This window comes from Chiloscyllium punctatum, chromosome 18 (assembly GCF_047496795.1).
Source record: "Chiloscyllium punctatum isolate Juve2018m chromosome 18, sChiPun1.3, whole genome shotgun sequence".
NCBI classification, from domain to species: domain Eukaryota; kingdom Metazoa; phylum Chordata; class Chondrichthyes; order Orectolobiformes; family Hemiscylliidae; genus Chiloscyllium; species Chiloscyllium punctatum.
Genome location: NC_092756.1, coordinates 88,486,730 through 88,511,712, shown reverse-complemented (window position 1 = coordinate 88,511,712; position 24,983 = coordinate 88,486,730). Strand labels below are relative to the sequence as shown.

Genomic DNA, 24,983 nt, shown 5'->3' with positions numbered 1-24,983 from the left:
AAAATTCCTCAATCTATCTCTTCAGTACGAGTTTGGGAATATCTGATACGAATGCAGTATGTGCTCCCACAGAGTAGGTGAGATAATCTGAATAGATGTATTTGAAAGGAATAAAACTGGACAAGTTTGGAAAGTGACACATTTTGTACATGTCAAAATGGAACTGCATTTCAAAGCTAATTTCCAAGTAAATTGGCAATTCTTTCAAATTTTGTTTGGGAGAGCACTACAAAAACCACACAACAGAGAAAAGGATAGGATCTAAGGTCATGTTGTGGAACAGAGACCTGGGGGCTCAGGTACATAATCCTTTGATGTTTGTGTCAAATATTGATATGTTGGTTCAGCTGTTTAGCACACTTGCTTTCATTGCTTAGACCTTTGAGTATAGGAGTTGGGATGTTATGTTAAGGTTGTACAAGACGCTATTGAGGTCTCTTCTAGAGTATTATGTCCAGTTCTGATCGCCCTGTTGTAGGAACGATATTATTAAGATAGAGAGGGCTCAGTAATAATTTACCAGGATGTTGCTCTGAATGTTGCATTTGAGTTATAAGGTGAGCTGGGACCTTTTTCATTGGAGCATAGGAAGTTATATAAGTTTATAAAATCATGAGGGATATAGGTGTCTTTTCCCTAGGATGGGGGATTCCAAGACAAGGGGCATATTTTTAAGGTGAGAGGAGAAAGATTTAAAAAAGACATGTGGGGGTGGGGGGGGGGGGGGGGGCGATGTTTTACTTTGAGAGTGGTTCCTGTGTGGAATGAACTTTGAGAAGAAATGGTTGATGTGGAGACAGTTACAACGTTAAAAGACATTTAGTCAAGTACATTGAGTCACAAAGCACAGAAATAAACCCTTTGGTCCAACCAGTCCATGCCGACCATAATCCTAAATTAAACTAGTCCCACCTGCCTGCTCCTGGCCCATATCCCTCCAAATCTTTCCTATTCATGTACTTATCCAAATGTCTTTTAAACATTATAATTGTACCACATCCACCACTTTCTCGGGGAGTTCATTCCACGTGCGAACCACCCTCAATGTAAAACATGTGCCTCTATGTCTTTTTTAAATCTCTCTCCTCTCACCTTAAGAATGTGCCCCCAAGTCTTGAAATCCCCCACCCAAGGGAAAAGACAACTCCCATTAACACTAACTATACCTCTGGTTATTTTATAAACTTCTATAAGGTCGCCTCTCAACCTCCTACACTCCAGTGAAAAAAGTACCAGCCTATCCAGCCTTTCCGTATAACTCAAACTTCCAGACCCGGCCACATCCTGGGAGATCTCTTCCGAACCTTGCCCAATTTGATAATATCCTTCCTGTAACAGTTTGGAGGGATATGGGCCAAACGCAGGCAGGTGGGACTAGTTTAGTTTGGAATTATGTTCAGCATGGACTGGTTGGACCGAAGGGTCTGTTGCCATGCTGCATGACTCTGAGAGATAACGTATGGTGGAAGGAGTCTTGTGAGAAACACAAATGCTAGCATTTGAACTAAAATGAGCTGCTTCTCTCAATTTTATACAAGTTTAAAGAGTTAGTCAGGAGGTAAGGAACCCACTTTGGGAAGCATAGGCCCAAAATCACCTGTTCTTCCCAAACATGATACGTGTCATGTATCAGGTGAGACATGGGAAGGTGACAGCCCTGTGCCACTATCAGTAGACTGTTAACGCAGAGACCCAGGTAATGTCCTGGGAATCCAGGTTTGAACCCTGCTGTGGCAGATGGTGGAATTTGAACTCAATTCAGTCTGGAATTAAAAGTCTAATGATGACCATGAAAGCACTTGCCGATGGACGAACAAAAGCCCATCTGGTTCACTAATTCAGGGAAGGATATCTGCTGGTCTGGCCGACCCCACAGTAATGTGGGTGACTCTTAACTGCCCTCTGGGCTACAAATGTTGGCAGAATAAATTTATCAGGCCATTGGATTCCCGAGTTATTTACTTCTTTACATTGAGATTATAAGATTTGAGAGAAAAGAAGTAATGAGACATGGGTGTGTCACTGGCAAGGCTGTTCATTCTTAATTGCCCTTTGTGTAGCTGGCAGAGGGACGGGTAAGATCTAGAGTCATACATTGGCGACTGGTTGAGGATGGCAGACATTTTTCATTCACTCATGGGACAGGGGCATCGCTAGGGCCCAACATTTATTGCCCATCCCTTGTTGCCCCCTTGAGAAGGTGGTGGTAAACTGCCTTCTTGAACCATTGCTGTCCATGTGAAGTAGGTAGACCCACAATGCTCTCAGGGAGGGAATTCTAGGATTTTGACCCAGCGACAGTGAAGGAACAGGATGGGGAGCGACTTGGAGGGGAACTTGAAGGCGGTGGTATTCCCATGTAACGGTCGCACTTGCCCTTCTAGACAGTAGTGATTGTGGATTTGGAAGGCAATGTCTAAGGATCTTTGGTGAATGTCTGTAATGCATCTTGCAGGTGGTGCATACTTCCTTTCCGAAAGCCTATTAGTAAAACAGATGCGCTTTTATGACAATTAATTTATTATTGAATTAAAATTTTGTTGGCTGTGGAATTTGAAGCTGTATCTCAGGGAATAAACCTGCACTTTCAGACTACCAGTCCCAGTCTCATTACCAGTAGGTCACTAAGTAACCACCTCTCCCTGACCATGAGTAACCATTGCCTTTTCTGCCTGTGGTTTGCGGGTGCTGAGGACTGGAAGTTCCCTGAGCTTCAGAAATCTCTTTCTGCTGACAGTAACTTATTCATTTATTTGCAGCCACCTGAACAGTTTCTGGCAGGCCACAAGGTGATAGAGGTGCTGAAATATATATCCAAAAAAAGGTTCAAAATGCTATTCTATTTCTAGTGGGTTTTAAAATTGATGTACTTTCCTCACCTTGGTTCTTCATTATTTATTTAAAGGGCCTGGTTGCCATGGACACCACAAAACACCTTTTGCAAGTGTGACACCACAACATATATTTCTGTGAAGAGGGCTTTTGTTGTGCAGTGGTACTGTCCATGTCTCTGAGCCAGGAGGCCTGGGTTGAAGTCCTATTTGTTCCAGAGGTGTGTCTTAAAATGTCAGCGCAAACTGACATGCAAATAATGTGACTCAATGGGTCATAACACATGGACACTTCTTGATCTCTTGTGGCATGTTGGTAATGTCACAGCCTCTGGACCAGGATACCAACTTCAAGTCCCATCTGCGTCAGAGGTGTGTAACAATGTCTCTGAACAATTGGTCATGGACTCCCTACGGTGTGGAAACAGGCCCTTCAGCCCAACAAGTCCACACTGACCCTCCGAAGAGTAACCCACCCACAACCAATCCCCTACCCTATTATCCTATATTTATCCTTGACTAATGCACCTAACCTACACATCCCTGGACACTATGGTAATTTAGCAAGGCAAATTCACCTAACCTGCACATCTTCAGACTGTGGGAGGAAACCGGAGCACCCGGACGAAACCCATACAGACACTGGGAGAATGTGTAAACTCCATAAGGACAATTGTCCGAGGCTGGAATCGAACCTGGGTCCCTGGCACTGTGAGGCAGCACTGCTAGCCACTGAGTCACCATGTTGGTGGATATTATTACCAGTGGATATTATCAATATTACTAACCATATGTGATTATGCCTCACCTGGGGATTTGCCTCCCTGAACCTACTCACCCTCTATTCTCCTTTCTGAGATGCTCCTTGAAGCCTCCCCTTCATCTACCAATCTCCTTGTGGGCATCAGTATCAAATCCCGTTCAGTGAAGTGATGTGGGATATTTTACGGTTGTCTGTTATGGACCAGACCCCCTCAGAAATATTCTAAGAAGGTGGCCGAGATCCTAAAATGTTCTTATTCTAAAAGGCAAATGTAAAGTGCCTCAGAATACAATGCAACTGGTCAAACTGGCAGAACACCATTTATTTAAAAACGAGCAATTAAAATACGACCAAAGAAAGTGGAATTTAGAATAAATTAATGGATGGGAAGCTGAACAGAACAATAGATACAGTAAACATTACTGTCCCAACATTGTAACATCCCATAAACACACCCTTTGACAAAAAGGAAAACTCTCACATACAGTTATTGTCATATAGCATTGAGGCAGACCCTTTGGCCCAAGTTTTTTTCCTAGATTAGATTACATTACAGTGTGGAAACAGGCCCTTCAGCCCAACAAGTCCACACCGACTCGCCAAAGCGCAACCTACCCATACCCCTACATTTACCCCTTACCTAACACTACAGGCAATTCACCTAACCTGCACATCTTTGGACTGTGGGAGGAAACCAGAGTACCCAGAGGAAACCCATGCAGACACGGGGAGAACATGCAAACTCCACACAGTCAGTCGCCTGAGGCAGGAATTGAACCCAGGTCTCCAGCGCTGTGAGGCAGCAGTGCTAACCACTGTGCCACTGTGCCACCCACAAAGTTCTCTAATCCAGGAGGAAAAACCATCAAGAGAAAATTCAGAGAGTGTAGCAGTCAAGTGACATTCACTGACCCTCCCAGCTCTTTAGCGACCTCAATAGCTTCCACTTAAATCTAAACATAAAACTGTAAATAAAACAAGAAATCCTGGTCTGGGAGGGCTGGCCACACCCAGGCTGCTTCCATTGTTCCAACTTTTAAAATAGAAATACCCAATCCATCACAAGTAGTTTACTTTCTTAGAGACAGCGCTATACCTTTTCCTTACAATCACTCTTCAAAACAAAACCAGAACAAAATCATCTTTTAAAAGATGTCACATGTCAAAGACTTGCATTCTTTCTCTGGTTGGCCAAATGAGCTCTACACCTGCACGCACTCTGTCTCCCAATGTTCAATGACGTCCAAATTCGTCACCAGCCCTCCCCAGTTATTACTAAATTAGCAAACTTCTTACCTGATGTCCTGAAGGAGCAAATGTTCCTCCAATTAATTATTGAGAAGACTGAAACTATTGTTTCTCGCTGCCCACCTTTCCAAACTCAGTTGCCTAACTACCTGTTGGAATATGATGGCATGTACCTTTTGATGGCATGTACATTTCAATGGGTTAGGATTAGGACCCTGGAGCAACCTCGTGATGATGCCACAGAGTTGCAGGGCTGTAAGAAAGCAGTTCACCTTCACAAGGGGCAATGACCATGGGTAACCAATGCTGGCCTTGCCAACCAGCGTTACAGCCCAGAGAAAAAAAAACCTAATCAGATCTTTTTGATTCAGGCCAGAGTTAAAATTGCAGGAAAAGAATGTGCCATCATTTAATCCCCATCTGCTTATTGTGATGATGATGTAGCTTTAAGAGGTGTATTGTATCCTGGTTACTTTTTGAGAGAGATTGAGTTAGAGACATTGAACTGTCTGTGGTTACCGAAACAGCTTTGGCGGCCTTGGGATGTTTTGTTTTCAAATGTTGGAACAATAGAAGCAACCTGGATGGGTGTGGCCAGCTCTCTCAGACTAGGATTTCTAGGGTTTTTTTAGGGCTAGATTTAAGCTGTTGGAATCTCATCACGGCAGAAGCTGCTGGAGTTTTGAAGAGGTAGAGGCTATCTTTTCCCTCTCTCAGTTACAGCTAGAAGCTGGGGTTTCTCTCTGCTGCTGGGTTAGCTGATAAACAAATCCATTTACTGAATTTGCCTTTTTGCCAAGGGATGTGTTTATGGGATGTTACTATTTTGGAACAGCTAATTAGTAATAGTTACTGCAGCTATCATTCTGTTAAATTTTCCAGTAGAGTTGTTATTCCAAATTCCTCCTTCTTTGGTTGTATTTTAACTACAGTGTTTGAACATAATGTATTTTTCACATCGAGTAGTTTGACCAGTCGCCTTGCATCTGGAACACAGAACATGACATTTGCCTTTAAAACAGGGAATCGTTGGGGCCTAGGCAACCTTCTTAAAATCTTTTGAGGGGTCTGGTCTGGCTTGTAACATTATTTACAGAAGGATCCCTGCTGTCTCTGGGTTGGTGGTTTCATTGCTAATTTTTAAAAATGTTTTTATTTTTATTCACATGTGGGATGCAGGTGTCACTGGCTGGGCCTAGCATTTATTGCCTGTCCCTAGGTGCCCCCTTGAGAAGCTGGAGGTGAGCTGCCTTCTTGCAGTTCATCTGCTGTGGGTTGACCCACAATGCCCTTAGGGAGGGAACTTCCAGGATTTTGACCCAGCGACAGTGAAGCAATGGCGATATGTTTTCAAACCAGGATGGTGAGTGGCTTGGAGGGGAACTTGCAGGAGGTGGTGTTCCCATGTATCTGCTGTCCTTGTCCTTCTAGATGGGTTTGGAAGGCACTGTCAAAGGAATTTTGGTGATTTCCTGCAGTGCATCTTGTAGATTGTAGCAGCGGCATGTACACTGGTGGTGGAAGGATAAATATTTGTGGATGTGGTGCCAATCAAGCGGGCTGCTTTGTCCTGGATGGTGTGGATCTTCTCAAAGGTTGGAGCTACACCCATCCAGGGCAAGTGGGGAGAATTCCATCACACTCCTGACTTGTGCCTTGCTGATGGTGAGCACACTTTGGGGTGTCAGGAGGTGGGTTACTTGCCACAGTATTCCTAACCTCTTACCTGCTCTTGGATCTATTGCAGTTATATTGGAAGTCGAGTATAGGTTTGCAGTCTGCAGGATTGAATAAATAAGTAACCCAGGTGACCTTAACTGGCCCTTTTGGCTGTTACTGCTGGGAGAATGGTATCATGGCAACAGCAGGTGCAGTTAGTTTACAACCACTTCAATATCAGAGAATTAGGAAAAAGTAACGGGAGGCAATCCTCTCGCCTGTTTTTTACATTTGAAATATCAGAAAAAAGAAAGTAGCCTGCTCAATCTGGGACAACGCTGTTGCTCCAAGATGTTTCCTTGAGGACAGGGCCCAGTTCGGATTCGCGTTCAATGTCGAGTGATTTTCCTCACGGAATTTTCCCTCCCTTTTCATTTAGCACACTTGCGGAGAGGAACAAGCTGATGGCCATGGGAAAGAAGAAATTCAACATGGATCCCAAGAAGGTATTTAGTGTTCGATTTGGCTTTCTATTGATTATTCTCTATGTCCCATCCCTTTCTAGCACCAGCGCCTTCCTTCTTCATTCTCTTCTGCCGCTGATCTATTTCTTTCCCAACTTCTGCTGTAAATGGGAATTACACTTAATGGTAAGGTCCTAGGGAGTGTTGCTGAACAGAGACCTTGGAGTGCAGGTTCATAGCTCCTTGAAAGTGGAATCTCAGGTAGATAAGATAGTGAAGAAGGTGTTTGGTATGCTTTCTTTTATTGGTATGCTTTATTTTATTTGTACAGGACATTGGTTAGGCCACTGTTGGAATACTGCGTGCAACTCTGGTCTCCTTCCTATTGGAAAGATGTTGTGAAATTTGAAAGGATTCAAAAAAGATTTGCAAGGATGTTGCCAAGGTTGGAGGATGGAGGATCTAAGCTATAGGGAGAGGCTGAACAGGCTGGGGCTGTTTTCCCTGGAGCGTTGGAGGCTGAGGGGTGACCTTATAGAGGTTTACAAAATTATGAGGGGCATGGATAGGATAAATAGGCAAAGTCTTTTCCCTGGGGTTGTGGAGTCCAGAACTAGAGGGCATAGGTTTAGGGTGAGAGGGGAAAGATATAAAAGAGACCAAAGGGGCAACTTTTTCACACAGAGGGTGGTACGAGTATAGAATGAGCTGCCATAGGAAGTGGTGGAGGCGAGTACAATTGCAACATTTAAGAGGCATTTGGATGGGTATATGAATAGGAAGATTTGGAGAGATATGGGCCGGGTACTGGCAGGTGGGACTAGATTGGGTTGGGATATCTGGTCCATGGATGAGTTGGACCGAAGGGTCTGTTTCCATGCTGTACATCTCTATGATTTATGACTCTATGGTGGGAAATTGGACTTGAAGCCCAAGATCCGCTATGATTCTATTGGATAGAGGAACAGGCTTGATGGGCCAAATGGTCTGCTTCTGCTCCTATTTCTTGTGTCCTTGTCTTTTTGTTCCACCCTATTTCTAAAGACGTCAATGGCAGATGCTCAATGATTAGAATCCATACCATCCTATGTTGCTTTCATACACACTTTAGAATGGTACAGCACAGAAGGAGGCCATTCAGTCCATCCAGTCCGTGACTGCTCTTCCAAAAAGCAAAGGTTAATCCCGATTTCCTCTCTCCAGTTTTGAGGACCAGTAGTCCGAATGGTGAAGGGAATGGAACAAGTAATGTTCCCTGGGAGTTGTTTGCTCAGTCCTTCAGAGTCAGGGATGAAAGATTCGATTCAATGAAACAAGATAAAGCCAGAGAATAGTTCTTCACTCAAAATGATAGTAAAGCTGCAGAATGGGGTTACGAGGGAAGGTATTGGATTAAAATGGGACAATCTTCTGGACTGAGAAGAGATGGAAGAATACAGCGAGACCATCGAGAAAAACAGTCCTGGGTTTCTTAAGCCACTTCCTCAGTGTAGCTTCACTGTCCACTTGGATCCCTGACAGGGCAATTATATCGCTGTTCCTTCAGTGTCATTGAGGCAAAACCCTGGAATTCCCTCGCAAACGACATTATAGGTCAACCCACAGCAGGTGGACTGCAGCGGTTCAAGAAGGCAAGGTGGGGAAAGGGTTCATGCCTGTGCTGACTCAGGATTGTCCACAGTTACATTCTTCTGTGGCACGCTTAGCAGTGATGACAGGAAACCATAAGAAAAGCACAGTGTCACGCTGCAAAAATAATTTGTCCTTCTGCACCTCACCATCGCCCAATACCCTTAGATTAGAATTTGCAGAGTTTAAAGTATTCCATCAAGGGAAGCGTCTCTAATATTTGATGGGTCTTCCATTTCGAGAGGTTAACTGTTCTTTGGTAACATTTTCTCTCATTCTCAAAGACCTCTCTAACGTATCCGAGGGAAACTGCTGTCCTTACCTGGTCTGGCCTCCATGTGACCCCAGACCCACAGCAAAGTGGCTCACTTTGAAACTGCCCTCTGGGATGGGCAATAAATGCTGGAGTAGCCAGTAATGCCCTCACCCCACAAATGAATAAAATAGAAAAGTAAGCTCTTATAGAGGGCTGGCACTGACACAATGAGCAAAATGGCTTCCTTCTGTATAGACAGCATTCCACGATTTTATCAAAAAAAACAAACACAAGTTCTCAACTTGACCATCCCTCAGCTTTGCAAGAACATGGATCAAAGGTTCATGATCATTAATTCACTCATTTTCACTTTGGAGATCAGGTGACAAACTGTGGCTTTTAAAATTGTGCACAGCCTCTAGTCCTTTGACACATCCTCTTTATGATGGCTCTGGATTACTTCATGGTCCCAACCAATAGGTTATGGAAATCTGGTGGTACAGTGGGCAATGCCCCTGTCTCTGAGCCAGCAGGTTCTGGATTCATGTCCCGCTCCAGGTTTTGACAGCCAAGGGAGTGGTGTTCCAATCAAGTTCAGTATCAATCTTCAAATCCCTCCACTAGATGGCAGTAAGAGTAGGAGGAAGTGGGATTACTGCTCAGCCCTCGAATGGAGGGATTGCTGAAGTCTGCACTGTCCATAGCTCTAAACTGCAACATGCACGGCACCATGGCAACTTGGATTCCCATGGCAACTGTATCACACGATCACCAATCAACACAAGGTTGTCAGCTCTCCTGTATTGTTTTGGAACCTCCATGAATTAAATTGGAGTCCATATCCTGCTCTGGAAGGGACAGGACCACATCATAGGAGTGTGATTTCTGTTTTCTTCAAAAAGAGAAAATCTTTGGACACTTCATAGAATCCCTACAATGCAGATTGAGGTCATTCAGCCAATCGTGTCTGCACTGACCCTCTGAAGATCATCTACCCATCCCTGTAACCCCCAGTGGCATCTATACCATGACTAACCCACCTACCGTGTACACCCCTCAACACTATGAGCAATTTCCCATGGGCCAATCCATCTAACCTGCACATCTTTTGGACTGTGGGAGGGAACCAGAGCACCCAGGGGAAACCCACGCAGACACAGAGAGAACGTGCACACTCCATACAGACAGTTGCCCGAGATTGGAATTAAACCTGGATGCCTGGGAGGCAGCAGCGCTAACCACTGAGTCACTATGCTATCCTTTTGTAGCACCCTTAAATGTAATGGAACTGCTCCCCAACCAACCCAAGAAACAGACAAAAATTGACACTGAGCCAAAGAAGACTTTACAGCAGGGGCGTGGAAACAAATGACAGGCCTCGTGCTGCTCCTGGCTTGGTCCTTTTGCCTCCCTGACCCAGGTACCACGAGGTCCTGTCCCCATCCAGAACACAGCAAGCCCCCTGTTTTTGGGCCCTGATGTAGTGCCTCTGTCCTGGTCTCTGAGGATAGGTGGCCCAACTCTTCACTAGGGAGGTAAGGAGTTTAGCATAGTGTTGAAGGAAGAGAGGGAGTTGGCGGGATGTGGAAATTTAGCTCCAGAGTTTAGAGTCAGGATGATTAATGGCCTCACCCCCTTTGGTGGGTTGAAGGGTGTGGAGAAAGTGTAGGAGATTTAGAATCATAAAGTCATATAGCACGGAAACAGACCCTTTGGTGTAACTCGTCCAAGCCGACCAGATATCCTAAATTAATCTAGTCCCATTTGCCAGCACTTGGCTCATATGAGTCCTTCCTGTTCATATACCCATCCAGATGCATTCGGAGGAGGTTGTGGGGCTGGAGGAGGTCTTACAGAGACAAAGCTATGCTCCACCAAACAATTTGAATGGGGTTTGTGCGTGCTTTGGTCAAACCGAGGCCAGTCCAGTGGGCTCAGTTATGCTGTCAGCTTTGTCTGGTCTGAGCTGAGATAGGAATGGCCTGAACTTAGCGATTCATTCTTAACTTAGACAGTGTGGTGTGATGCTGTGTTAGATTAACGTGCAGCAAAACACTGCATTGTTTGTTGAGATGCAAACAATTTGCTGGAGGGAGAGCAAGGTGAAGCGAACGCTGTTGTTGAGTGCAGCTTGTTGTGTGGGCAGTAACACTGAAAAACCACAGGAAACAAAGATGCATATTAAAAATGCCAAAGTCTATTCTCAACCTGAAGAGCTGATTAACTGATAGTTCACTCAAAAGCTAAAGTCTTCGAAATAGAGAAAAAAATAACTTTGAAGGCTTGATGGTAATTATTATTTTGTAAGTCTGAACTCAGGAAATTGATGGACAGGTAAAGGTTAACTGGTTTATTTGGTCTGTTCTACATTCACGATGCTGACAATATCATGATCAGATTGCTGTCCTCACTGACAGTCTGAGAGAGTCAATTAAATAAAATCAAAAAGAAAAATGGGCACAAAATGGAGAAAATTCTTCTCTGAACATCTCCAGTGATCATCGTGTATCCAGGTGACCACTTTGGGACTGGAGTATCAACAGCCCCTGGAATTTTATTTTAATTCACTAATTTTCCATTGAAGTTTTGCTTTATTTTAATTACTATGTCCCTTTGAGAGGTGTCCTCTTGAGTTAATTTACGCAATGTTTGACTTGCACAGGGCAACACGGTGACATTACTAACGTGCCACAGAGACCAAAACCTTTCTATCTGTCATGACCCATTGAGTCACATTATTTTCATGTCAGTTTGCTCAGACATTTTATGACACACCTCTGGAACAAGCATGACTTCAACCCACGACTCCTGGCTCAGAGATGTGGACATTACCACTACACCACAAGTGCCCTCTTCACAGAAATTATATGTCGTGGTGTAACACTTGCAAAAGGTGTTTTGCGGTGTCCATGAAAACCGGGCTCTTTAAATAAATAATGAAGAACTAAGGTGAGGAAAGTACCTCAATTTTAAAACCCACTAGAATTAGAATGACATTTTGACTCTTTTTTTGGATATATATTTCAGCACTGTGCCAGGGACACGCGTTCACAGATATTGTGACACACTCTCTAGAACAAATATGACTTCTGACTCAGAGATAGGGACACTACCACTGCGCCACAAGAAAATCTTCATACAACATTAAACCCCCGATCTGTCCTTTGCTATTCTCAGCTCCTACAAGCTCCACAACAAATTAGAACCTCACATTCACCCATCTTAATATCCCCTGATGTGGCTTTCTGTCAAACATTCACAAGGTTAAAGGCATTTTGTAAATACACAAAGTTGTTAATATAAGGTACTTTTGATTCACTCAAATGCAATCGTATTTTTATTGAAAACATTCCAAATTCTGGGGAGTCTGAGTGAAAGCACAGTAGGTTCAGACAGATGTTAATATAAAGTTAGTTAGAGTTAGTCCCCACCAGAGTAATTTTCCTGATTAGGTTATCTCCTGTACCATAAGAAACTGAAAATGAGTTTTGTGGTATTGAAGAACAGACATTTATTACAGTGAACTTTTATGTACAAGTACTACATTCCTCTGGCACATAAGTGTCTGGGCTAACATAAAGCTGGTAAAAACAATTACTGCAGATGCTGGAAACCAGATTCTGGATTAGTGGTGCTGGAAGAGCACAGCAGTTCAGGCAGCATCCAAGGAGCTTCGAAATCAACGTTTCGGGCAAAAGCCCTTCATCAGGAATAAAGGCAGTGAGCCTGAAGCGTGGAGAGATAAGCTAGAGGAGGGTGGGTGTGGGGAGAAAGTAGCATAGAGTACAATGGGTGAGTGGGGGAGGGGATGAAGGTGATAGGTCAGGGAGGAGAGGGTGGAATGGATAGGTGGAAAAGGAGATAGGCAGGTAGGACAAGTCCGGACAAGTCATGGGGACAGTGCTGAGCTGGAAGTTTGGAACTAGGGTGAGGTGGGGGAAGGGGAAATGAGGATACTGTTGAAGTCCACATTGATGCCCTGGGGTTGAAGTGTTCCAAGGCGGAAGATGAGGCGTTCTTCCTCCAGGCGTCTGGTGGTGAGGGAGCAGCGGTGAAGGAGCCCAGGACCTCCATGTCCTCGGCAGAGTGGGAGGGGGAGTTGAAATGTTGGGCCACGGGGCAGTGTGGTTGATTGGTGCGGGCGTCCCGGAGATGTTCCCTAAAGCGCTCTGCTAGGAGGCGCCCAGTCTCCCCAATGTAGAGGAGACCGCATCGGGAGCAACGGATACAATAAATGATATTAGTGGATGTGCAAGTAAACCTTTGATGGATGTGGAAGGCTCCTTTAGGGCCTTGGATAGAGGTGAGGGAGGAGGTGTGGGTGCATTTACAGTTCCTGTGGTGGCAGGGGCAAGTGCCAGGATGGGAGGGTGGGTTGTAGGGGGGGCGTGGACCTGACCAAGCTATTAGATTTCAACATAGCAGCATACTTCCAGTCGACTGCCATGTTTCAAATGATCTGAGGTAATAGAGAGTTTGAGGCCTTAATATGCTCAGGCCACATGTTATGATTTAGTGATATGAGAATGTTTCTTAAAGGCATACTTCTGTACTAACTGTGGGATATAATCCAATGGGAGCTGTGCTAATAATTCATTTTCTCATTGTCCTAGGGTATAGAGTATTTGGTAGAGAACAAATTGTTATCTCAGAAGGAAGAAGATGTTGCCAAATTCCTATACAAGGGGGAAGGCCTGCATAAAACAGCCATAGGAGACTATCTTGGAGAGAGGTGAGATCCATATCGAATAAAGGTTGTAGGATTAATCAATAGTAAAATGTGTGTCCCTAAAAACCTGTGGAAGAAACAGAATTAACTTGCATTTAAATAGCAAGTTTTATGAACTCAATTCTTAAGGCGAATAGCGTACGCTCGTAAGTGTGTCAAGTTATAATAAAGGTAAAGTTGTCACAGTCTTACGAGACCATAGGGTTGCTCTCTGTCACATGAGAGAGAGAGGCAACTGGTGGTGTCACCACTCATCAGGCAAAGGGAGACATTGAGAGGGAGAATCTGTCATAGTTACCTCAGACCATACAGGAATTGTATTGACACCACATTGCATCAGAAACCAGCCACAGTTAACAGATCAAAGCTGACCCCCACATCATAATACATTTTTAAAAAATGGAGCGGCCAGTTTCTTCACTGACCTCAATAAACACAACGTAGTGATGACATATGGAGTGGGAGTAGATTTGAGGTTAGATGTGGGGATGGGGATGGGAGTGTAATTTGAGGTTGGAGGTGGAGTAGTGTTGGATATGGGGATGAGGCTGGGGTTGGATATGGGTATGAGATTGGGAGTGGATATAGAATGGGGGTGGGAGTAAGGGTGTGGATGGATATGGGTGGGGTGGGAGTGAGAGCAGGGTGGGATATGGAAATGGTGGTGGATATGGGGTGGTGGTGAACGTGAGGGTGGGGTGGGAGAAGGAGTGAGAGTGGTGTTGGATATGGGGTGCCGGTGGGAGTGAGGGTGGGGGTGTATATGGGGTAAGGGTGGGAGTGAGAATGAGGTTAGATAAAGGGGTGGGGTGAGGGGGATATGGGGTTGGACTGAGGATGGGGTTGGATTTGAGGTTGGGGGGCTGGATGTGGGGTTAGATGTGCGGTTGAGGGTGGGGTTAGATAAGGGAGTGGAAGTGAGGGTGTGTGTAGGGATGCTACTGGGAAACAAGAGAAATCTCTGGGAATGTGTCCAGCTGGAGTTGATAAATTTAGTTGAAGAAACACTGCTTTAGTTTTATTTTCTGCTTTTCTTTCTTCAGAGAGGCAACATACATCAAGACCCTACAATGTTTTGTTGAGCTTCATGAGTTTGCAGATCTCAACCTTGTGCAGGCACTGAGGTAAGGAACCCCAGAGTCAGGAGGGTCCTCCGTGGTGTCACTTTCTGTACAAACAGTCCAAACCATCATTTTGTCATAATTGTTCCCGCTTATCCTACCTCCAATCTCTTCAATTTCTGGTCCCCTCTTTCATATTTACCTATCTACGCTCATTTCCTATCTAACCATTTCCCTACCACTCTCCTCTAGGTTTCATTAACGTGCAGCTGACAATTCCTATCACTTCCTAACAGGCAGTGACAAGGGACAATATTTGTGTGAAACTGTTAGGTAACCACAGAGGAGATAGTGGGGCACGGTGATGCCACTTAATTAGTAATTTGCCAGTTCAAGTTCTATCATGATGTAATGAACTAACAATTTCATACAAAATAGAGTCAAACGGCACAGAAACAGATCCTTCGGTCCGATTTGTCTATGCTGACCAAATATCCTAGATTAATCTAGTCTCATTTGCCAGCATTTGGTCCATATCCCTCTTAAACCCTTCCTATTTATGTATTCATCCAGATGCCTTGAAATTGGACCAGCCTCCACCACTTCCTCCGGCAACTCGGTAGAAACACACACCACCTCTGTGAAAATTGACCTTAGGTCCCTTTTAAATCTTTCCCCTCTTACCTTAAACCTACTCCCTCTAGTTTTGGACTCCCCTACCCTTGGTAAAAAACCTTGACTATTCACCCTATCCATACCCCTCATGATTTTATAAACCTCTATAAGGTCACCCCTCAATCTCTGATGCTCCAGGGAAGACAGCCCCAGCCTGCTCAGCCTCTCCCTACAGCTCAAAGCCTCCAACTCTGGCAAGATCCTTTTCTAATTTAACAGTTTCCGATAACAGGGAGACCAGAATTGAATGCAGTATTCCAAAAGGGGACTCACCCATGTTTTGTGCAACCATAACATGATTTCCCAACTTCTATACTCAATGTACTGATCAGTAAAGGCAAGAGTACCAAACACCACTTTCGCAATGCTGTCTTCCTGTGACTCCACCTTCAAGGAACTATGAACCCGCACCCTGAGGTCCCTTTGTTTGGAAACATACCCCAGGACCTTACCATTATGTGTATAAGTCCAGTCCTGGTTTGCCTTACCAAAATGCAGCGCCTTACATTTATCTAAGTTAAACTTCATCTGCCGCTCCTTGGCCCATTGGCCCACCTGATCAAGCATCTCTCTTGTACTTTGAGATAACCTGCTTCATCATCCACTTTATGTCTGGTGGAATGAGACTTTTCTTCACCAGCTCAAAATATAGTGTTCAGTGACAGGAAGGAAATCTGCCATCTTTAGCTGGTCTGGCCTACATGAGACTCCAGACCTGCAGCAACCATCCTCTGAAATAGCTGAGCAAGCTTCACAGCTCAAGGATGAGCAGTAACTGCTGTCCTTGCTAACAAAACTGACTCTCCAGAAAGAATAAAGAAATGCCAGATAATTACAGATTTCTCTTCCGGTATTGATACCTTTTTTATTCCAGACCTTCAACGTCTGCAGCTCTTTGTTCTATTTTTAATATGATGAGAAATTATTTCTCTCAAAGTGTCATGAATCAGTGGAATTCACTCCCCCGGAATATGGAATAAACTTGAAGAGGAGATAGATTAATTTTTATTTAGTGACGGGTTGAAGGGTTATGGGGAGCAGGCAGGAAACTGGAGGTGAGGCAGAAATGAGACAAGCTGCAATTGTATCAAAGACAGAGCAGGCTTGAGGGGCTGAACCGCCTGGTCCTCAGTCTTACACTCAGATCCAGGCCACAATTGTAAAATTGCTTTGCGTGTATAGCATGGTGGCATAGTGGTTAGCACTGCTGCCTCACAGCACCAGGGTCCTAGGTTCAATTCCTACCTTAGCTGACTGTCTGTGTGGAGTTTACATGTTCACTCTGTGTCTGCATCACAAAGATGTGCAAGTTAAGTGAATTGGTCATGCTAAATTGCCCATAATCAGGGGTGTATATGGGGAATGGGTAGGTTACTCTTCAGAGGGTTGGTTTGGCCTGAAAGGCCTGTTTCCATATTTGTAGGAAATAATGAATTAGATTAGGGAATCTAATCACCTCTCATTTTAACAGGATGTTATATCCAATTATTTTCCCCTTCTGTCCCCAGTATAATGCGTTGTGTGTATCTCTACCTGAATGCTTTCCCAAACTATATGCTTCCTCTAACTTGCAGGCAGTTTCTATGGAGCTTCCGGTTGCCGGGTGAAGCACAGAAGATCGACAGAATGATGGAGGCGTTTGCAACACAGTACTGCCATTGCAACCCAGACGTTTTTCAATCAACAGGTAGGAAACAGTCAATCTCTTTATTAACGCTTCCAATAACATTACAGGGAAAATTATTTGTCATAAACTTTCACGCCGCCTGTTCGTAAACCTTCTACCCATTGTCACAATTTTCAGTGGCACTTTCCTCTCAACACTCAATTTTGTTGAGTTGTCATTTCCCATTCAGTCCTGCCAAGTCAACTATGTATGAAATAACTCCACAAAGGCCAGTATCCTGTCACCAAGTCACCTTTATTTACATGTCCATGGTCCATGCTAGCACATAGCTGGCTCCAAAAGTGAGCAGAACCCCTGACACTCCTGTTTAATTTTTTTTCTGAAATAACTCCATTGAGGCCGGTAAGCCATCACCAATTCACCCTTTATTTTTATATAGACAGCCCTTGGCTCTAGTCCTGCTCCCTCAGAGCCAGCTCTCAGAGTGAACAGAATGTCTGAAATGCCTCTTTTTTTTCTTGGAAACCCTGATACTCCTGTTTTTAGATTTTTTTTTCTTACCTCCACCCTACCGCCTGTGGTAGTGCTTATATTTTCCCCAGTACCCATGTCATGTGTGTGTGCAGGTGTGAGACACAGTGAAAGACAACAAGTGTATCAATCTTTATTTGAATTCCACCACCAGGAAGCAAAGAAACACCCGAGTGGACAGTGACAAGCACTGCCCTTCACATCAAAGGGCAATGCTGTGTGAGCAAAACAGTGAAGGGGAGGGTAGGGACTAAATCAAAATAGAGTTGGAGGGGGAAATAATGCACTCCACATCTCCTGTTTATTTTATTTTTCCTTTTTTTAATTCAATTTCCACCACCAGGAAGATAGAAAAATGCCCGAGTGGCCAGTGGAACAATATATTTTTTTTCTCTTTTTTTAAAAATTAACCCCCACACTACCGCCTAACTGCGGTAGAGCTTATTTTTAACACTCCTGTTTATTTTTTAAAATTTTTTTTGTGGAGGTCCTGGGGAGGGGCCCCAAGGCCAGTCCCAGGCAGCAGCAGTGAGGCAGGCCCCAAGCAGCAACAGGGAGAGTCCTTGCACGTGTGCACACACACTGATCCAACTCTCAAGATAGGCAAACACCCGAGTGGGCAGTGACAAGCAGTGGCCCTTCAAAACCAAAGGGCAATGCTGTGTGATCAAAACAGTGAAGGGGAGGGTAGGGAATCCCTTGTTTCTCTTTTTTTTCTTTTTTTTACCCCAGCACCCATGGTGTGTGTGTGTAGGTGTGAGACACAGTGAGAGACACAAAGTGCACGAATCTTTATTCAATTCCCACCACCAGGAAGATAGGAAAAACACCCGAGTGACCAGTGACAAGCACTGCCCTTCACATCAAAGGGAAATGCTGTGTGATCAAAACAGTGAAGGGGAGGGCAGGGACTAAATCAAAATAGAGTTGGAGGGGGAAATAATGCACTCCACATCTCCTGTTTATTTTATTTTTCCTTTTTTAAAATTCAATTTCCACCACCAGGAAGATAGAAAAACGCCCGAGTGGCCAGTGGAACAATTTTTTTTTTTCTTTTTTTTTAAATTAACCCGCACACTACCGCCTAACTGCGGTACAGCTTATTTTTGACACTCCTGTTTATTTTTTTTTCTTTTTTTAAAAAATTTTTTATTTAACCCCCACACTACCGCGACACTCCTGTTTATATCTGTCAGCCAGGGCTTCCTGATTGTGGCTGTAAATCAGGTCCTATCAGGGAACTCATATTCTATGAGGTCCACCTAGCTGACCTCAGTACAATCACTCCAGGGTAGTTCCACGCAGTTGCCATAGGTGACACTGTCCAGCAAGTACTAACTCTGTCACCATCTTCTACACATGGAAATAAACTCAACTAACCATGGGCATTACCACAAGCAATTTAAAGGAAAAGATTTATATTTGTATTGCAACGCAATGGTCCCAGAATATCCCAAAGCACTTATGAACCAATGGAGTACTCCTTGGAATGTGGTCACTGTTGGAATGCACAGGAAGCTTCTGGTAACAGCAATGTAATAATAGCCAGATAATAGGTCTGGTTAGGTATTGAGTGAGAGATGACTGCACACCAGAGAGAACTTGAGAAATAATGCCTTGCAATCTTTAACTACCACCTGAGATAGCAAATGGAGCTGTGGGTTAACATTGTGTCTAAAATCAATGACACTGCAGGCCTCCCTCAGCATTTAAGCATCAGTCCAAGATTCTGTGCTTAAGGAGTTTGGAATAGGATTGGAACCTACAACCTTCTCGACTCAGAGATACCAGTGTTACTCACTAAGCCATAGCTGACAAGACCGACTCGTAGCATCTCTTTAACTTCCTCCATCTCCTGCTCTCACCTACAAGACCATTTGTTGCCGATCCCTAATTGCCCTTGAACTGGGTGGTTTGCTCAGCCATTTCAGAGGGCAGTTAAGCATCAGTCACATTGCAGTAGATCTAGAGTCATAAGTGTGCCAAACGAGGTAAGGGCAGGGATTACCTTCCCTGAAGGGACATCGGTGAACCAGATAGGCTTTATGTCAATCAGTGTTCATTGTCATGGTCAGCCCAACCAAGGTTATCTCCTAGATTTGTTCAATGTCAACTTCGTGGCTAGGATTCAGTCTGGGCCTCTGTGTGACTAGACTAGAGACGTTAGTGCTTTATCATGGTTTCTGCTTATTCCCCCTTTGGGCTAAAGAATGAGACATGGTAGGGAACAGTCTTCACCATGATTGGCCACAGAATGATGCTGAGGCCAAATGCTTGATTGCACTGGAGAGGGTGCAGGTGGGATTCACCAGGATATGGCTTGGGATGGAAATTCCCAGTCATAAGGAGAGACAGGATAGACTGGGCTTGTTTACCCTGGAGTAAAGGAGGCAATCTGATTTGAGGTATACAAAATTATGAGGGGTAGGCATAATAAACCATGAGAATCTCTTCCCAGTGGGAGATATGTTTGAGACCAGAGGGCATAGGTTGAAGGCGAGGATTAAGTCGCTCACAGAAGATCCGAGGAAACATTTCTAACACAGAATCACAACAATGTGGTAGCAGGCCATCGATCTTCTGAAGAGCATCCCACTCAGACCCACCCCTTCCCCTATCCCTGTTCCCCTGCATTTCCCATGGTTCATCCACCTAGCCTGCACATCACTGAACATTATGGACAATTTAGCATGGCCAATCCACCCTAACCTGCAGATCTTTGGACTATAGGAGGAAACCAGAGCACCCGGAGGAAACCCACGCAGACATGGGGAGAGTGTGCAAACTCCACACAGACAGTCACCCAAGGGGGGAATTGAACCAGGGTCCCTGGCGCTGTGAGGCAGCAGTGCTAACCACTGAGTCACCATGCCTTCCCAAGGGTGGTAGAAATATGGAACACACTGCCTGAGAAGGTAGTAGAGGCAGTTACTCTCACAACATTTAAGAAGCTTCTGGAAAAGCAGTTAAAATGCTAGGGCATAGCTGGCTATAGACGAAGTGCAGGTAAATGGGATTAGTGCAGTTTGATGTTTGTTGGTCAGCATAGATATGGTGGGCTGAAGGGCCTGTTTGTGAGCTGTATTACTCTATGCTCAGAGGATTGTGATAACTCTTTGAGATATAATTATGTTTTTCTTACACCACCGTTCAATAGAATAAGTGAACATTGCCCTGGGATTTATAACAAGATTCTGGTTGGAAACGAACTTGTTGGACTTATCATTCATTTACTTATTGTCTTGGAATTACTTGATCAGAGCGTGGATTTGCAGATGCATCCTAAGGTCTAACCTTTTACGTTTCATTGCAGATACCTGCTACGTGTTGTCCTTTGCCATAATCATGCTGAACACAAGTCTCCATAATCCCAATGTTAAGGACAAGCCAACACTGGAGAGGTTTATAACAATGAACCGTGGGATTAACAATGGAGGGGATCTTCCACAGGATCTTCTCCGGGTAGGCATTTGCTCATCATTCACTGCCTGTAGCTGACAAAGGTCCTGGTTCATTGACAAACAACAGGGGGCTTCCAACTCCAAATTGATTTGGTGACCCTCCCCCTCTCCCAAACTCTCCCTCACCTTTGATGGTCTATTGCCTTAAAGGGCATTGTGTAAATTCATCAGTTGGAGAACACAGCACTTTGCTGGTGATGGGTAATAGATGAGAAAAAAAAGGGGGATTTGACGATGTGGGAGTAAAACATTTGGTTGTGTGTAAGGGCATTTCTGGGTGTAATTAAAGAAAGAACAAGACATTGGGTAACACAGAAGCATTATGATTAGATTACTTACAGTGTGGAAACAGGCCCTTCGGCCCAACCAGTCCACACCGACCATCTGAAGAGTAAACCACCCAGGCCCATTTCCCTCTGACTCATGCACCCAACACTATGGGCAATTTAGCACGGCCAATTCACCTAACCTGCACATCTTTGGACTGTGGGAGGAAACTGCAGCACCCAGAGGAAACTCACGCAGACACAGGGAGAATGTGCAAACTCCAGACAGACAGTTGCCTGAGGCTGGAATCAAACCTGGGACCCTGGTGCTGTGAGGCAGCAGTGCTAACCACTGAGCCACCGTGCTGCCCAAAGATGGATCAGAAGATGGTCATTCAGCCCATTGTACTAGCATTGCACCCTTGAAATGAGCATCATTACCCAGTGCCAATCTCCCTGCTTTCTCCCCATACTCCTGCCTGTTGTTTCCGTCCAATTAATTATCTAATACCCTCTTGAAAAATAGGTTAAATAAAATAATTTTTCAAAATTATAAGGTCTCTTGTTGCACGGTGGTAGTATCCCTACCCCTGGACTGGGTTAAAGTCCCATCTCCTCCAGAGGTGTGTAAGAATATCTCTCAACAGGTTGGTTGGGTTAATAAAACGTCTGTGGCCCACTAGTGGATGTGGGGGAGGGGGGGGAATAGCCCTCTTGAACCTGCCTCCATCACATTTCCAGGCAGTGTATTCTAGACTTTAGCTGCACGCTATTCTGTTAGCCTAATGCACTTGTATTGTATGATCTGCCTGTAAAGACATAAGGTAACACGTGAGAGTAACAAATCATCGACTCGTTGTGTGCAAACATTCTTATCTCACATTGCCCTTGCTTCCCTTGCACACCACTTGAAATCTCTGCCCTCTTCCGCTTGTTCCTTTTATGAGTAGGAACAGCTGTTTTCTACCAACACTATTCAGCCTGCTTATGATTTTGAAAACCTCTATCAAATCCCTCAGCCGCCTTCTCTCCAAGGAGAACCCTCTCAACCTCATCAATCTACCTTCATAGCTGGAACCATTTCTTGTAAATCGCTTCTGCGCTCTGTCCAGTGCATTCACATCTTTCCTATAATGTGCCACCCACAACTGGACACATTACTCCAGCAGAGGTCTAGCAGATATTGGATTAGATTCCCTACAGTATGGAAACAGGCCATTTGGCCCAAAAAGTCCACATCAACCCTCCGAAGAGTAACCCACCCACAACCATTCCCCTACCCTATATTTATCCCTCACTAATGCACCTAACACTACGGGCAATTTAGCATGGCCAATTTACTTAATCTGCAATTCTTTGGATTGTGGGAGGAAACTGGAGCACCCAGCTGAAACCTACGCAGACATGGGGAGAATGTGCAAACTCCACACAGACAGTCACCCTAGATGGGAATAAATCCTGGGTCCCTGGTGCCATGAGGCAGCAGTGCTAACTACTGAGCCAGTGTGCTGCCCTAAAGTCGGGTTTGGCAGTAGTGGGATTTGAACCCATGCCCCCAAAGAGACTGGAGCCTTAATCCAGTGCCTTAGACTGCTTGGCCACACTACCTGATAAGAAGTGTTGTGTACAAGTCCAACAGCACCATCTAACTCTTGTTCTCTGTACACCTATTAATAAAGCTGAGGTCACTGTATCCTTAATAACTGCCCTCTCCACTTATCCTGCCATGTACAATGATCTGTGCAAGTATAACCCCAGGTCCACCCCCTAGGAACAGGAGCAGACCATCAGCCCCATCAGCTTGTTCTGCTATTTCATTTAATCATGGCTGATCTATATCTTAACTCTTTCAGCCCCAGTATCTGGTGAAGCTGCATCACAGTCTTTCCTAGGTCAATACATCCTTCCTGAGGGACTCAGTCTGCAATGTCAGGGATTTTGAAGTCAGTTGGATGGAACTTTGCATCAAATTGTACTGTCAGATTACAACAATTTCAAATAACACTTTGTCCCACCTTTTGATTATTTTCGTACAGAACTTGTATGAGAGCATCCGGAATGAGCCATTTAAAATCCCAGAGGATGATGGGAATGATTTAACACATACATTTTTCAACCCAGATAGGGAAGGATGGCTTTCGAAACTGGGTGAGTGAGAGATACATAATCTTTGCGCACTTTGACAGCATTAAAGGATAATGGACCAAATACAACCAGAGTAATAGATAATTGGCCACAGGGCCATGTTGTATGTGATCTTTTGTGGGAGTCTCACTGGGCAACATTTCTTATTCCACAGGTTGGGGGGGGTTGGGCGCAGGCGGAGGACTCAGGCATAGGATTCAATATGACATCTCCAGTGCCTTTGATGGCACCTCCCTACCCATTCCTGACCCCCAAAACAGCTGGGCGGTGGAGGAGTGTCAGGTTCCCCCTGCCCACCACCTCTGGGATAATTGTGCACCATAAATGGTCACTCAAGGGCCTCTTCCGAAATTTTGTCCCCTTGTGGAGGGAGGAGGAGGCAGCCCAGTGGATTCCAGATCCTGGGCTATTGATGGGAAAGGGTGAAAGATGCATCGCTTTACGGTCTACCTTGGTCTATCAGGCTCTCTGTTTCTCAACCCTCTCCTCCCCACGTTTCCTCTGTTAATCTGGGCTCTGCAACCTAGCTCTCCATTCCTACAAATCTTGTCTTGCTTCCTTGCCTGGACTCCTCCCCCCACACACACTTTCACCTCCACAACGTAGCCCTTCCACCTGTATGCAACAATGATGTGTGTTGGGGCCAACTGTAATTCTGGTACTGGCCAGCTCTTCTGCTGGCACTAATGGGAGCAGAGATCAGCTGGTCATTTGACTGGCTGACAGCTTTTGGAGAAAAGACTTGTTCCCTCAATGGGGAAGTGGAAGTTCAGCCCTGAACCTAATGCCCTTTGGGGTATTAAATGGCTGAGAGGCAGCCCATTGGATCCAGTGAGAGGGATGGGGTGTGGTGGAATGGTGGTATGACACAAGCTTGACTTCTGCACTAGGGGTCCAGGAGCCCTATTGATGTGAAATATATTACCCACAATCTGGAAGTCTTGTGGTGCAGTGGGTAAAACTTCTGTCATTAAATCAGAAGGCGCTGGTTGCGTGTCCCACTCCAAGGCTTGATGGATGCAGAAAGTGCATTCATAACACAACCTAACGGGAGTGTCAATCTACAGACCCTTCCAACACTCCGACACAGGCAGGGCAATAAAACAGTGGGATAGACTCCAAGTTAACCACTCCTGGATGTGGATTGGCATCTAGCCTCTGATGATGGCCCAGCTGCCTGTTTTGGGAAACCAAATGTAATTATGTCCTTTGTCTATCTCATGTGTCTCCAGATGAGGAGAGGCTCTTCAGGGCAAGAATAGACACTAAATGCTTAACCCTGTGCTGTCACTGTCCTGGAAATATTTGATGGGGACAGTGTCAAGAGAACTTAACTTCCAGTTCAGAAGAGTTCGAGTGAGCTTTACTCGGAATCTAACCCTGTGTTGTCCCTGTCCTTGGAGTGTTTGATGGGGACTGTGTAGAACAATACTTTCATTTTAAAAAGGCAGAGAGCTTTACTCATTTTAAAAGAGTAGAGGGAGGCTTTCTATGTCTCTAAACCCATCCTGTCCCTGTCCTTGATGGGGAAAGTGTAGAGAGAGCTTTATTCTGTAGTTAACTCCATGCTGTCCCTGTCCTCAGAGTGTTTAATGGGGACAGTGTTTGGGGTTTGTTTACTTTTAGTTTAAAACAGCA

General features: G+C 44.7%; 1 protein-coding gene across 1 annotated transcript in view; it reads left to right on the top strand.

The window, feature by feature from the left end:
• Positions 1-24,983, top strand: part of LOC140489293 (cytohesin-3-like) — an 84,814-nt gene that overhangs the window by 51,261 nt on the left and 8,570 nt on the right. The window contains exons 4-9 of the mRNA XM_072588682.1: positions 6,941-7,007; positions 13,464-13,582; positions 14,623-14,703; positions 16,890-17,002; positions 20,787-20,935; positions 23,237-23,348. Coding sequence (XP_072444783.1) covers positions 6,941-7,007; positions 13,464-13,582; positions 14,623-14,703; positions 16,890-17,002; positions 20,787-20,935; positions 23,237-23,348 — 641 coding nt within the window. The remainder of the gene's footprint in view (positions 1-6,940; positions 7,008-13,463; positions 13,583-14,622; positions 14,704-16,889; positions 17,003-20,786; positions 20,936-23,236; positions 23,349-24,983) is intronic.